Consider the following 14,840-nt stretch of genomic DNA (forward strand, 5'->3'; position numbering starts at 1 on the left):
TGCACAGGAAATTTGTCTCTTTGCCCTCATTTATTTATTAATGCAATTATCTATCTCTATTTATGTGGACTTGTGGATATTTATTACTTTGGGTTATAATCCAATGCTACTTATTTTGTTGCTCAAATTATTCAAGCTTTGGCCTTTGGAGCTCTTTTATTCAGTTGGCACCTTTGTCCTTTTGAAATGCTCCTCACCATTGTGGTTTCTTGTTTTGTTTTTTAACACATCTTCGCTTTCTGGAATTACAAGAGATCCAAGTTCCTCTAGTATATTCCCTGCCCCAACCCTAGATTTATCCTTTTTGTCCAAGGAGACCCAGTTCCAGATTTTTGGGGGGAGCATTAATGGCTGAAAGCTATTTTGATTTAAAAATCATTTGCTATTAAGCTGAAGAGCATTCAAGCTATTTATTTCAAACTTGGTTCTAAGAAGAAAAGTACAGTTTAATTTCTGAAGTATTTGATTTTAACAATTCTTATTCTACTTTAAAGGAACTGAATGTTTAGGGAATGAGGTTCTTAAGGAAAGGGTGAGTTGCTTCCCTTAAGGCTTAGCTAAGTGCAACCTGGTAATTCAACTATAATAGAAATAGTAGGTTGTATCTAAGTCTAGGAAGAGCTTAATATATACTGCCCTATTCAAACCTTGCTTAAAAAGAATTAGGATGACCACATATGAGAAACTGGTTGTAGGAGGAAGAAGAGTATAACACATACCACTATGAAAACCAAATAACCATCTTGTATTTTTATGATGTATATGTAAAGGAAGCTGGCTTTAAATACCAGGAGTGGCTCTTTTATAGATGTAGTGTCAAGCATGGATTCTATGCAACATCAGGACTTTAAATGGTTTTAAAAATCACAAATATGTCTTATAACAGCCTAGGCTTACCAAATTCTCATACTACAACTATTGAGAAAGTCTCAAAAATTACACAAATGAAACACTTAATAAATAAATAAATGTATGCCCCCTGGCAATCTGAACAGGTGAGATTATGGTAACTACTAGTCAAAGGGTGATTTCTTTGTACCCAGTACACATTCACACACAGATAGTCCAACATATTAGATCCTATGATTGCTCTTCTTTCCACCTCACCTTCAAGTCACACTATAGAACCCCAAACAGATTATATATAACCACTGAGAACTAAATCACAGCAATTGAGCTAACTTATGAAAACCAAGGACCACTCAGGGTTACTAGAGCCCCGTAGTCCAAATACATGAGTCTCTACTGACACTGGAAAATAGCTCTGACTTCTGAGTTGCTTCACACTAAGTTAATGCCTAGATTTAAATAATTGCCACCCATTAGCTAGACTCTTCTAGAACTAACAGGCAGTCAGAGATGAGCTGGCTAAAAGTTGGACATTTTAACTTCAATCAGAAAGTTGATGAGTTCTGTTCTTTTACTCCGAATACTGCTTGTCTTTTCTCATGGATACAGGTTGAGATTTAGAGGACATGGTCTCTTAGCCAGCAAGGACACCAAAGATAACAGACACAAATAAATAGAAAAAAATAACTTCTTTTTATTTACAAAAAAAGAAAATCCAAATATTGGATGCTGTAAACAAAATTCACAATCTGTTCCCTCTAGCACTGATTCAAATACGTCAGCTTTTAAGAGTCCAATCTCCATCAACTCCTTTTCTGCCTGTGACAGTCTAATGTCAAAAATATTCCAAAGAGTGACCCCAGGTGCAGCTTGCTGCAATAGGATGTCTCAGAGCAGGCAATGGTTGGAGAGAGGCTGGAGAGTCAGCCAGCGGGCATAGCCTCCTCCATTCCACAAGGCTTTGCAGCAAATCTTGCCAAGTTACCTTGACACCTTCCAACTTAGTACTTTTACCACACACTTTGTTAGCAAGCCATTATTACAACAAAATATTACAGAGATTCTTTCTTAGCACTGAAAAGGCTATGCTATAAGAAATCTTAAAGAAAGATTATATTCAATTAGGTGCTATATATGAAATTACTTTTTTTTTTTTGGCTTTTTGGTTTCATCTAACACACTTTGTCTTCAAATAACAAAAAAGCATATTTTTGAGCTGCTGATAACTTTCAACATAATACATTTGATTTACAGGATAGTTCACAATATTTACTTGACAAGTATTGCACTGAAAACAACTTTATGCACAGTAAAGCAACCAACAATAAGCAAACATAAAGGGGTGGCAAAAAAACAGTATGTTCACTTTTCTTTGCATTTCTTCCTTGGCTTGGTTTACAGATAGTCTTCCATCTTGCATTTTTTTGGGATCCATGCTGAAATAGTCCACCTAATACCTAAGTGAGCAGATACCATTTCTAGAAGGGAAAAGAGTTCTTGAGGCAACCATATTTACTGCAAATGAAGTAAACGTTTTAATAAGGGCATTGTCACATATTAAGTGTTCGCTGACATACCAGACTGGACAGATAAGAAGAGCCTTCAGAAGATAAAACTTTTTCCTATTTAACATAACAGCACAATAGGCCAGATAAACACAAAAGCAAGCAAATCACAGGCACTAATCAGGAGTTGAGAGCTGTTCTTTTCTCTGACCTATGCACATGAATCTTTTTCAGCAGACATTCAAATTTTTAGGCCACACATCCACAAAGAGAGACATATACTCCACTGTTTGTTGAACTACATATGAACAAGACTATAGTACATACCAAAGAGAAATAAATTATATAAGCTTTAAGGTAAATACTGAAAGTTGTCATGAGGACAACCTGTTCTATCTGAAAGCCAGGTGCTGGCACTTCCAATTTATGCTACCAACACAAGAAAAGAACATAAATATTTGAGAAAATAAATGAAAACTGTATTTTCAAAGAAGGCCCCTCTAAACAAAAATCTGTCACAAATTAACAACAGGTTGTTGCTATAGAAGAGCCAGAGATCTCCAGATTCTTTTAAAAAAGTGGACAACTCACTTTTCAAGAGTTAGGATGAGAAGGAAGATGGCAGATTACCAGATGCTCTGATGTTCCCAAGCATTCCCTAATATTCTTTCAGAAAACTTCCAACAGGGAAGCAGGCAGAGCTCTGGTTTCTGATAGTTAAGTATCAACCAGGCTTATTCTGGAAATGGAATATTTCCTGGGAGTTCACAATTTTTCAAACCCAGGGCTGGAGATAGGGAGACTGAGCCAACAAGGGAGAAGGAAGAGTCCCCTAGGAAACAGTAAGTGGCAGTGCAGTAGCTGTTACAGCTTTGTCAAATTCACAGGGAAGCTGCTACAGCAAACCCATCAAGTTCCTGTTAAGGCTTCAAAGAAAGGTGTGTACAAGGTAGTTTGGGTGGATTAATTTGGCATCTGAGTGATGCCCAGAAAACCATAAACAAATTACACTGCCATATAGGATGATGCTATGCTTTTCCCCAGACCCTCTTTAACAGATCAGATTTTTAAAATCTGGTTGTTTCATCATAGAAATTATCATAGTAAGCAGTCATCCACTAGACTTGACAGGGATTATGTAGCTGTTTCACAATACAAAGGGACGATTTTTTATGTGTTAGTTTTGTTTTTAATAAATTCATTTTCAGAGACCAGTGTCCAAAGGAACTTAGAGCTGGGAGAAGGAATGGTGTTAGTGCTAGCTGACATTGAACTGAAATAGTAATGCCAATTCATTTCATAAAGCTATACATGGCTTCTTGGGAAAGAGAAAATAAAGTTGGATTTGATTCAATGCAAAGTGACTGAATTTAAAATACAGTACTAACTATTTAAATGCAGTGTGACAACCAGATCAAAGGTATTTCATATTGGCATGAATTTATAAAATTTTATATATAATATATATATATTTCATATATAAATTTTAAGCAATTGTGCAAATACTCTTTAAAAGGGATCATTTCACATTTACTAAATTCTAGTGGTCTTAGAATGCAGAAGGCATTCATTAAAATTTTCATTTAAATATTATAAGTAGTGTTCAGATCACCAGAAATTCTTTTTAGGGATTTAAATAGACTATCATGGATCCAGGATCTACTGGATTATACACCATGGAAACATGCAAGTTATATAAAAAACAATAAAAGGGTTCAAACTGTCAAAATGGCAGTTAAATATAAAAAAAAGAGTGCTCTGCCAAACATTCTCCCATTATTTTTAGAATTCTATGGCTCACAAAAAAAAAGGGGGGGGGGGCGGGGAGGGAGAAACACTCCTAAAAATGTATAATCTCTGTACTTCCTATCAAATATATTACTTGTTTTCCTCCTTCATTTCCTTTAACATATTTAGATGTGGGTTTTAATTCATCACTGCAATATGCCCACGTCTCATGTCATCCTGTTGAAACATAAAAGCACTCAGTATTTAAACATTTCCTATATGCTACATATTCTAGACCATAGTCAATGTGTTGTGTGAATATATTCATATCCCAAATATGTCTATATACACACATAATATACATACACATGTACCTATGATAACATCACACCAACAATGTTAGCTTTATACAAGTATTTGCCAAGAAAAAATAGGGCATTTCTTCCACCATTCACAAGCTTATGCTGTTTTATTTCTTTAGTCCCTGATAAAACAAAATAATCATTAAACCATAAAAAAATTTTCACTTCAAATTTTCAGAAGGCAACAGGCACTTTGATGTATATTGGTGTGTAACAAATATAGTAACTCTTTATATATTCTACTGTATCTCTTCTATTTGGGTATTTTTATCTGTTAAATCTTTGGTCCTTGAACATACTTTCCTTTCTACAGCTGTTTTTGCTTGCATTTTCACATTTTAAAAATGGAGCTAAACACGCAGCTGGAAATAATGGATTGTGTCATCGTAAGTTCTGCTGTTTGTTATGAAAACTGCATCAACCTACTACTGTTCATTTGGAGTAAGCCATTTCTGTTAGCGCAACAGGAGTTTCACAAAAAGCACTTACTACAAGCTTCAGATAATAATCCCAATGTTAGAGTTTCCCTTCTTCCTGTATTATTACTACCTCAACTCCTGATATGATAATTAATTTGGGGTGAGATCTTTTTCCCTCTGTATTTTTCCTTCTGTGAATTCCACCTTATAAGAAACTCCACCTTCCCCCCACACACCACCCCCCATGGCAAAGCTATGGGAGCAAGGTACTGCAAACCCATATTGTCATCAGGCATTCCCCTCCCTCCCCCCTGTTATTTTAGGAGAACCTGGTTGTTTTCAATGACAGGTCTCTTTAGTTACAGAATAGAATCTTATTCGCTAGGAGGATTTGGTGCATGGGTTGATGGGGGGTGGGGATCATTTTAAGATCATGCTCCCATATCTATGAAATGATCCACAAACTTTGCCAAGCTTAAAATCAGGAGCAGATCATCATTGTACAAAACATCCCTTATCAGGGCTGGGTCACTCAGCCTTTTTTTTCCCCCTTCTTTTTTTTTTTTCTTCTTTTTTTTTCTATCTTATCTGAAATGGCTTCCCCACAGGATATTTTTAAATGATTTTTAATTGCAGGGTAGCCAAGTAGAGTATGTTTGTTGCTGGCATGTGAACACTGGCTGGACTTGTGCAATGTAGTAATTGCTAAAGTTGGCATCTGCTACATAGGGGGCCGGCTGGTAATAGCAAGTGACATTAGCCACGTTAGGGATGACATTTTGGTCAGCTAGCACCCGGATAGCCAGCATTGTGATAAGGTTTAAAGTCTGTCTTCTTTCATGTCCCATCAGGCACACTGTACTCTCATTCACCACTCCATGAAGGGTCATGAGATAGTCATACTTGCGGTCTTCCAATCCCACGAAGTGGTTCTGTAAATAGGACTCCAGTTTTCTTTGCTGCTCTCCAATGTCTGAGAAGTCGATGAAAAACCTGGAACACATATACCTCTGAAGGGTCTTGATCTCATCAGAGGCGGGCCTAAAGCCCCTTACTAAAAGGTTGCAGTACTTCAGAAGGCCTCCCCCTCTGATTTCCTCTGGGTTCCTGGTGGCAATGATCTTATTACAAAGGTGATCAAAGGCTTCGTGGAAATCGCCATAGACGCTCTCACCAATTATTGTGGGGTGAAATGTTTCAGTCATTGGGTTCTCTGAACATTCGTAAAAGAGGAGAAGAGAGTCTAATTTGATTTGAAAAGAATCTACACTAAATTCAAACTGCCTCCGGAGGGAATCCACGAATTTCAGTTCCATGTTTTTGCCACTGTTGTTTGATAGGGATATAAGACTCCATCGGTCAGAGTCATTGCACACTTTAACCATTTTCTGCACATAAGCTTCCTATAATTCAAAAGATAAAACAAGAACATGAGCACACCTAGCAAAAATAATAAATAAATACATCCTCCTCACAGATGACATTTACTTTGCTCCTTCCCTTTTGTTTTGTCAAGTTTCAGCAAAACACTACCTACAGGCTTAAACAGTCTTCTGAAAACAGGAAGAAAAAAAAAAAATACATTTAACGAGTGGTTTTACTGTCTGGGGAAGAGACGAGAAATAACAGTTTGAGGCTTTTGGCAGATGTAGCACAGTACTAAAGGTTCTGTTGTCATGTCTGACTTCTGAAATGTTATTTTTTGAAAATGGTCTTATAGGTACAATAGTCACACAATATTCACATAATATTCAAAAGGAAGAAGAGCATTCAGCGGAAACTTGGTCTGCCTCTCATTCTTGTCTCTAGTCACTCAGTCCTGCCCCCCCTGAGACAACAGATGAGATTAGTATCTTGTCTGTCCCTCTAGGGGTGTTTAGCAGTTACAATAAAAATGAACTATATTAGGACATTCTGGGAGGCTGATTCCTCAGACAATTTTAACTAACTATGTAAAATGCGTTTTGAACCAAAGAGAGGAGGGGGGAGGGGGCACACTATCTCCTTAACACATGAACAAACCCAGAGAAGCACCACGTCTATCTTAAACACAGGGAGTCAGCTGAATGCAGCTGGGAAATCTATTCACATTTTCCAATACAATAAGCTCACTGGCTTGGTTCTGCTTCAGGTTGCTATTTTCGCAATGACTAGAACATATAATGACTCAAAAAAAAAAAATGATTTAGGTCCTTTCATTCTTCCACTTAGAATCTACTCTGGAGAAGACTCAAGCAAGGAATGCCAAAAGTTTAAAAAAAAAAAATAAGGGGAAGGAAGGTTGGGGGGGGGGGGGGACACTCATAGGAGGAAGCAGGAGAGTTGTGGCGCTGAAGCACCAAGTTAAGTAAAACCCTGGGCATCCTCCTGACGCACCTTAGATTACTCTCATGGTAAAGAAATCAAAAGCAAAAATAAATAAGCGCACCCCAAAAACCCTGTCAGGGCCATAGACTTCTGGGCATCTTTTCCTTTCCCCCTCGCCCTTAGAAGAACCCCTGCCCAGGAGTGGACGGACCCCTCCAAACCCTCTTGTCCCGGTGACTTTACCTTGAGCGTGAGCGGTGTGATCTTCTCTTTGTTCACCCCTTCGGGTAAGAAGTCCAACAGGCAGTCCAGCACGACGTCCTTGACAGTCTGAAACTCCTCCTCCCCGCGCAGGTCGGCGCAGAAGATGAGGTCCAGGTCCTTGTAGCCCAGGCCGCTGTCCTGGTGCAGGACGTGGCTGGCGGCCGAGCCGTTGAGGCGCACGTCGCGGACGCAGATGCCCTTCTCGGCCAGGCGCCGCCGCACCACCTTCACGATCAGGCTCGGCTGCAGCTCGAGCGTGGGGAAGTTGCCGCGCCCGTGGATCGGGATGGTCTCGCTCAGGATGCCGTCCAGCCGCTGCACTTGCTCCCAGGTGAGCACGTTGCAGTGCGCCGTGGGGCTCTCGCAGTAGTCCGCGCACGGCTCGTCCTCGTCGTCGTCGAAACCGCAGCCGCCCGCGACCACCAAGTCGCCGCCGCCGCCGCCGCTGAAGTCGCAGCCCAGGGGGATGTAGGCGCCGCCGGCCAGCTCGTCCTCGGCCATGGCGAAGTACCCTTCCCCTTCCGCCATGAAGTGCCCGCCGAATGCCACTTGGCCCTGGTCAGTCCTGAAAGAAAAAATTTAATAAAAAAAAAAAAGGGGGGGGGGGAGGGTGGGAGAGAAGGAGCTCCGTGAGGCGGCTGGCGGCCACAGGCTGTCCCAAGAGGAAAGAGCGCGCGCCCCCTAACCCAGGGAACCCCCTTCCCCGGCTGGTCCCTCGGGCTCGCCTCAGAGATTTCCTCAGAGACTCTCTCCCTCCCCAGACCCCCGCGGTCCCCAAACCCCCCGGGGCCTTTTTCCCCCACCCCCAGCCCCGCGCGCGCCGCGCCCCGCAGAGCAGCCCCGCACCAAAAGTATCTCTGATGCATCTGGAAAGCGCAAGCGGGTGTCCCGTCTGTGTCACCTGGAGGCGGCCGCCCCTTCTAGGAGCGCAGCGAGCAAAGGAGCCGCGGAGCCGCGCGCGCGACGCTTCCAGGAGCGGCGAGTGCGCCCCCGGCCGCAGCGAGCGAGCGAGCGAGCGAGCGACTCGAGTCTTTTTTCCCAGACCCCAGCCGCCGGCTCCGGCCAGTCCGTCCCGCCCCTCGCCCCCTCCCACGCCGCTGCCGCCGCCTCAGCCGCGGTGGTCCCGGACGGAGGAGGTGGCGGCTTCCTTGCTGCCGCCCCGCCGCCGCACACACGCTCCCGTCTCTGGAGCTTTCGCAGTTGTGCGGGAAAAACGTCCTCAGGACTTTTTTTATACCGGGGCCGCTCCGCGCTTCCGGGGCCCGGCGCGCCGCGCTGGCCACGCCCCCTCATTTGCATGGGGCGCCGCCCCCTCCCGGCAGACTGTTCCGGCCGCCGAGCGCTTAGCCAGCGGCCCCCGGAGCTCCCGGCCGGGTGGCAGGCCGGGGGCTGTAGGTGTGTGTGTGCGCGTGTGTATAGGTGCGTGTGATTTACACACTTGTGACTTATGGACAGCTCCCCGCCCACACGCTTTCCCTCACGAGGAGACCCTGACCACGCCTAGAGAGTCCCCAGTGGCCCTCAAAACAGGATCGCAAAACTAACACCCCGCAGCAGTAGGAACTTCCCAAACATAAAACCCTCGCCGGATGCGGCGCGCTGTCCCTGAGCCTCCGGACGGGGCTCCCGAGGTTCCTCACGACCTGAGGGGATGTCCCTGGGCCGGGACCGTTACCTTCGTGCATGAACCCGGCCCCACGAATAAGCCCCGGGCCCCGTGTACGCTTCCAGCGTCCGCTGGTCCCTGCACACATCCGTCTCCGCACCCGAGGGGAAGGGCGCGCTCGCTGGGTTTCGTTTCTCGCTTCTCGAAACCTCGGGAAGCGCGGGGAGCCCGCGGCCCGCCCGCCCGTGGAAGCGCGGGGGCGGGGGCGGGGGCGGGGCCGTGGGTCCCACTGCAGCGCCCGGCGGCAGCGCGGGGCTCCGGCCGGGCTCGCGCGTCACTGAGCGACGCTGCCGCGGGGGCTCCCGTCCACGGCCCGGGGGCGGGGCGGGCGGCGCTGGGAGACCCTCGCGGAGCGGGGCGCCCGGCGGCGGTCCTCTCACCGAGAACCCCGGGCGGCGGAGCGCGACCCTCACGCCTCGCCGCGAAGGTTTGTCTCTTTCACGTGAATGTCGGTGAGAAAGGAAGTCGTTTTCCCCAGACGGGAAAGAACGTGTTTACAGAGTGAAGTGCGGAGTGCCTCCCTCCCCCGCCGCTCCCGTCGCTGCGGCCGCGCGGAGGGACGGTAAAGGTTCCCCGCGCCGTGCCCGCGCCGTCTTTTCTAGAAAGCTTCCCCGCTCCTCCCCCCTTCACCCGGCCTCCCGGGCCGGCCGCCCCCGCCTCCCCCCAACGCGGAGTCACTTTCTGAGTGCGGGTTCAGGGGAGCGCCCAGGGAGGGGGAGCGGGGCACCGCCGCCCGCGGCCCTCGCACCCAGCAGCCCGGTGGGAGGAAGAGCCGTCCGCCCCTTTGAAGTGGGGGAGCCCGGGCCTCGAGGGGGCGGGGCCGGTCACCCGGGAGCTTCCAGCTGCGGGACAACGCCGCCCCCTGCCGGCGCCCCTCAGAGGAGCTGTGTCCCGAAGCACGGAAAACCCTGGATCTGGATCTTGGAGGGAGGGAGGCCATTATCCTTCAGCTGTGGGGGGGTGGTGGTGGTGGGGGAGGTGATGTGGGGGAGATGGGGTTAGGAGGGGAGTGGGAGAAAGGACGCTAAGACAACCACCCAGTTCTCATAGGCCATTGCCTCCCCAAAGCACACTGTCCAGCTACCCAAGCATGAATCAATCCATCCTTTCTATACAAACATTCAGTAAAAATCACATCTCTGTGTGTCTCTGGCTTGACTACCTGTTAGCACATCGTCTAATGGGCACGATAGACAGGTACATAATTATGGCTCAACTGTACGTGTGCCGTGAGAGAAGTATGTTCTGACACAGGAGGAGTGGGCTGGCCTAGGATTCAGGGAACTGGGAGAGAAGAGCAGAAGAGAGAGAGAGAGAGAGAGGGGCGTTAGTTGGATTTCCTCCCATAGCTGAGAAAGAGGGAGAAAGGGATAAGGAGTATAGAAGAAAATGCTTGGGGAAGGATGTATAAACCACCACGGTAAGAAATGAGATTGGTAGTGCATTTCAATAAGGTTTGTATAGGTTTCAGGACCTTAATTGATCACCCCTGGGCCATGCTCTACCTAACTCTTTACACATAAAACCACATATACTCTTCAAGAAGAAGATATTCAATGTCATTGGGATTTGGAAAAAGAGGAACCTAGAAGTAAAGAGATTTGCCCAAATTTCATGGCTAATGTGGGGTCAGGCCTTAACCCCAGCTCATTTGGCTGTGACTGCTATTTAGCCATTATTTTTAGGAACGTGATGCTTGTAGCTTGCCAGTACCTTCCAGTTGTAAGGCAAGTATAGCACAAATAGGAAAAAGATTTAAAGAAAAAGAAAATGCCTGTTAATTTTTTTTAAAATTTTTTTTTATTTACTTATTTATTTATTTATTTATTTATTTATTTATTTATTTTTGTCCTGCCCGGCCACAGTGGCTCAATGGTTGAGCAACAACCTATGAACTAGGAGGTCACAGTTCGATTCTGGGGCAGGGCACATGCCGGGTTTGCAGGCTCATCCCTAGTGGGGGGGGGGGGGGGAGTGTGCAGGAAGCAGCCTCTCTCATGGTTGATGTTTCCATTGCTCCCTCTCCATTCCTCTTTGACATATAAAATATAGTATGTTTAAAAAAACACTTTTTTTTCTCCTAAGAGGTGACTCATGAATTAGGTACTTTGAAAAAAAAAATTCAAGGGGTTAGCCCCACTGCCATTATTTTGTACCGTATTTTAACCCTTTCTCAAAGAAAAGTATCTCCAAACTGGTGAGCCTCTGTGCTTCATTCATGCCCATGGTTTTGTCCTATGTGCCTAAAAGAAACTACATTTTAGTAAGATATCCTTGAGGTACCTGCCAGCCATACTTTGTACTACACTGAAAACAGCCACTGCAGCTTGGTTCTCTAGGTTGGGACCCTTTCCCAAGCAGAGGCTATTCTTCTCTGACCAGTTGCTCTTAAGGCCTCTATCAAGAATGAATGGCATGGCTGAGAGGCAGATGTAGAATATGAGACCAGACATGGAGGGTCTGCTATGCACCAGACCCTTTGCTGAGGAAAAGATGAGTCCCAGCAGTGGTGGGGCAAGACCCCTTCTCCTAAGCTGCCAGGGCTTTGTGTCCGACACGTCTTTAACAAAGCATTCTCCACTCTCCATCCGGGTTCTCTCCTTACCACAACCTTCACCTTCCAGATCTCCATAATCCAAACCCTGCTACTTCTTACACTAGGATATCTGGGATACTTTACTTTTAGCAGTGCCTTGGTGGTGCTTTGATTGGATTCATATGTTCCTGATTCATAGTGGCCACTTTATGCAGATTGTTGGATGGAAGCATCTGTTGTTTTTACCCCCCACTCTTTTCTCTGTATTCAAACTGAAATATTTATGTGCATTCTGGGGGTGGAGGAGGAATGTTCATCTTTACATGAAATTGTAATTATCAAATGAGAAAGTTTATGCTTTCCAAACACATTCACAGCCCAGACTTCTCTCAACACAGATACTCTTAGATTAAATTTAGATACAGAGTTGCAAGTGTTTTTCAGGCTTTAGCTTCTGAACTTATTTGGTAAATATTTACCTTTCCCTATTTAAAAGGGTTAGAAATCTATGATAATATGATGTTCTGAATTTCTATTTGAAAATTTTACAATAAAACTTTATACATTTTTTTTTAGGAAAAAAACACTTATAATTAAAAGTTGATCTTGATTTAAAAGTTGTAGTAACAATTCCTTCTTAGCACCATAAGAAGAAATTCCATTTTAGCCTGAATAATAGTTACCATTGTTCTGGCCCAGTGACCAGAACAACTAGAATGACCAGTGGCTATGACATGCACTTGTTCCAGCCAACTGGCCTGATCCAGGCCCTGATGGGCCCCTCGCCAAACTGCCCATGGCCCCTCCCCCTGTCTAGCCACATCTCCGATTGCCCTTCCCCCCACCTGATCGAGGGCGGGGCTGGCGGGCCAACTTCCCACAGCCCCTCCACTCTGCTGGCCTGATCAATGGGTCCCCATTGGGGCATGTTAGCCGGACCCAACTCTTGCATGAATTCATGCACTGAGCCTCTAGTTTTGTCATAATGTGCCAGGCATTGTGCTCAGTATTTCACATACATTATTTCTTTTAAACTTTCTTAAAGTATCAGAGCTTTACATATTACATTACCATTTTTCAGACAGGGGAAATAAGGCAGAGGAAAGTGAAGTAACCTATAGAAGTGGTTGCTCTGCTTTTCCCTTTCATTCTTGAGTCTGACTTCTCCCAGGCTTCTCATTTTCCTTTTATATTTAAAACTAAACTGGACTGCATTCTGTTCCTTCTTTTTAAAAAAATCTTTATTGTTGAAAGTATTACATATATATCCTTTTCCCCCCAGTGACCCCCCCAAATACCCCTGCCATTTTCCCTTCCCCACACCCCCCTCCCCTCAACCAAAGAACTTGTATGCATATATGTTCCTTCTTCCTTCTTTCTTCACAGGTTATGAAAGTTCAACTTGGATTTAACATTGAGAACCACGGTGTTTTATCCTGAAACAACTATTGAGGGCCAGAATGCAGTTACCTAACTGGGCTCATGGGAGTTTCTTCCCAAGCCGTGAATAGTGGTAGAGAGCTAGGAAGCTCAGCAGCCTTACAGAGAGCTTGCAAGAAACACCACTAACACTGAAGCACAGAGTGAGATTTGGAGAATGCCTCTAGTTTACTTATCTGTGTCACTACCTTTCCCATTTTGCTTTGTCGGCTTCCTATCTTCTCAAAAATAGTTTTAGGAAACAAATAAGAAATGATTTTCACAAACTCAAACCCCAAAGGAGTGAGGGAAGAGCCCAGAAAACTGCAGTTAAGCCTATAACTTCTTTCTCCCACAGCGCTCTAGCTAATCTCTCCTCATATTCCTATCTCCCCATTGATCTTTCCACACCAGCCCTCCCCACTCTCTCCATTGATTTACCACCTTTCATTGATTCTGCTCTTTGATCCTTTTCACATAAAGTGATATGAATGAACCTGCAGCAGCACCTTACAGCCTAGGCAGAACAATGGCAAAGTGAGAAATTCGAGTCACCTTCCACCCCCTTTCCATTCACTGTCTTTATAGGGCACCTCCCTACTGATCCTTGAGGCCATTGGGGGACAGACAGGCATCCTTTCTGAAGAAGCATGTGCATGCAGGTGTCTACATTACAGAGCAAATTAAAGATCTCCCTGCTTTCTAATTAGTATTAAGAAGCAATTAAAGTGCTTCATGTAAAAATTAAAATTTACTTTGAAACTAAATTACAGTAGCCCTTCTTTATCCTTGGATTCTTTTTCTATGATTTCAGTTACCCGTTGTCCAAAATATTAAATGGAAATTCCAGAAATAAACAAATCAGAAGTTTTAAGTTGTTCACTGTTCTAAGTAGTGTGATGAAATTTCCTGTGGTCCCACTCTGTGGGATGTAAATCATCCCTATGTCCAGTGACTCCACCTGTTCGTCACATGTAGATACCACTACCTGTTTGTCACAGAGTATAGCTTCTTGGTAATCACAGTGCTTGTGTTCAAGTCTCCCTTATTTTACTTATTAATAGCCCCAAACTGCAAGAGTAGTGATGCTTGCAATTCGGACATACCAACGAAAAGCCATAAATTGTATGTATGTATGTATGTATGTATGTATGTATGGGAGAGGGGTATTATGTAGGATTCAATACTATATGTGGTTTCAAGCATCCATTGGGAGTCTTGGAACATGTACCCCATTTTATCCATGGGGTACATGTTCCAAGACGATTGTACCTGTTTGTTTCCATAGCTAAATCATACTTGTGAAATTACCCATGTTTCTTCAGGGAAATAATTATTCAGGATTTGTTGAAGGCCAGAAACACCCCAAGTTATGCAACTTCTAGGATAGTTTGGAGATAGCATTTTAACTTTTTATTGCTTGTGTGGTTATTACCAATCAAGAGGTTAACTTTTATAGTTTTAAAAATTTTCAATCATTTTTATTCTATACCAGAGGCCCGGTGCATGAAAATTCATGCATTGGAGGGGGAATCCCTCAGCCCAGCCTGCCCCTTCTCACAGTCTGGGAGTCCTCAGAGATGGGAAGTGACCCGGAGATCAGGGGAAGGCAATGTCCCCATCACACCTCTGCTGCTGCCACTGCCAGCAGTGCAAATTTTGGCTGGCCCTGGTTAACTGAGCCTCAGGCGGACCTGGGTATCTGGGAAGTTGCCATCCAAGGTTTGCCTGTGCCTCAGGCTGGCACTGAGCAGCTGGGGAGCTCAGAGGACTGGGGGACTCTGG

At 44.8% G+C, this 14,840-nt stretch overlaps 1 protein-coding gene across 3 annotated transcripts; it reads right to left on the minus strand.

Annotated features, from left to right (window-relative positions):
* Positions 1 to 1,521: 1,521 nt before the first annotated feature.
* Positions 1,522 to 8,695, minus strand: TENT5A (terminal nucleotidyltransferase 5A). Of its 3 annotated transcripts, none has more exons than XM_084889257.1 (3): positions 8,608 to 8,695; positions 7,414 to 7,999; positions 1,522 to 6,266 (listed from the first exon to the last, which is right to left on the minus strand). In XM_084889257.1, the coding sequence occupies exons 2-3, from the start codon at positions 7,960 to 7,962 to the stop codon at positions 5,490 to 5,492; spliced, it is 1,326 nt and encodes a 441-aa protein (XP_084745383.1). In that variant the 5' UTR covers positions 7,963 to 7,999; positions 8,608 to 8,695; the 3' UTR covers positions 1,522 to 5,489. The 3 variants fall into 3 exon arrangements, with proteins under 3 accessions (XP_084745383.1, XP_084745381.1, XP_084745382.1); XM_084889255.1 differs by having other exon boundaries at positions 8,336 to 8,664; XM_084889256.1 differs by having other exon boundaries at positions 8,281 to 8,640.
* Between the last annotated feature and the right edge of the window lie 6,145 nt (positions 8,696 to 14,840).

The sequence above is a fragment of the Pipistrellus hanaki genome (genome assembly GCF_964339955.1).
Source record: "Pipistrellus hanaki genome assembly, chromosome: 7".
In the NCBI taxonomy this organism is placed as follows: domain Eukaryota; kingdom Metazoa; phylum Chordata; class Mammalia; order Chiroptera; family Vespertilionidae; genus Pipistrellus; species Pipistrellus hanaki.

Coding starts and splice junctions, on each gene's coding strand:
- TENT5A (XM_084889256.1), bottom strand. CDS start 8,300: ATGCATCAGAGATACTTTTG. Junction 8,000..8,280: donor ATGCATCAGAGATACTTTTG/GTGCGGGGCTGC, acceptor TTTTTCTTTCAG/GACTGACCAGGGCCAAGTGG. Junction 6,267..7,413: donor TCACACCGCTCACGCTCAAG/GTAAAGTCACCG, acceptor TTTGAATTATAG/GAAGCTTATGTGCAGAAAAT.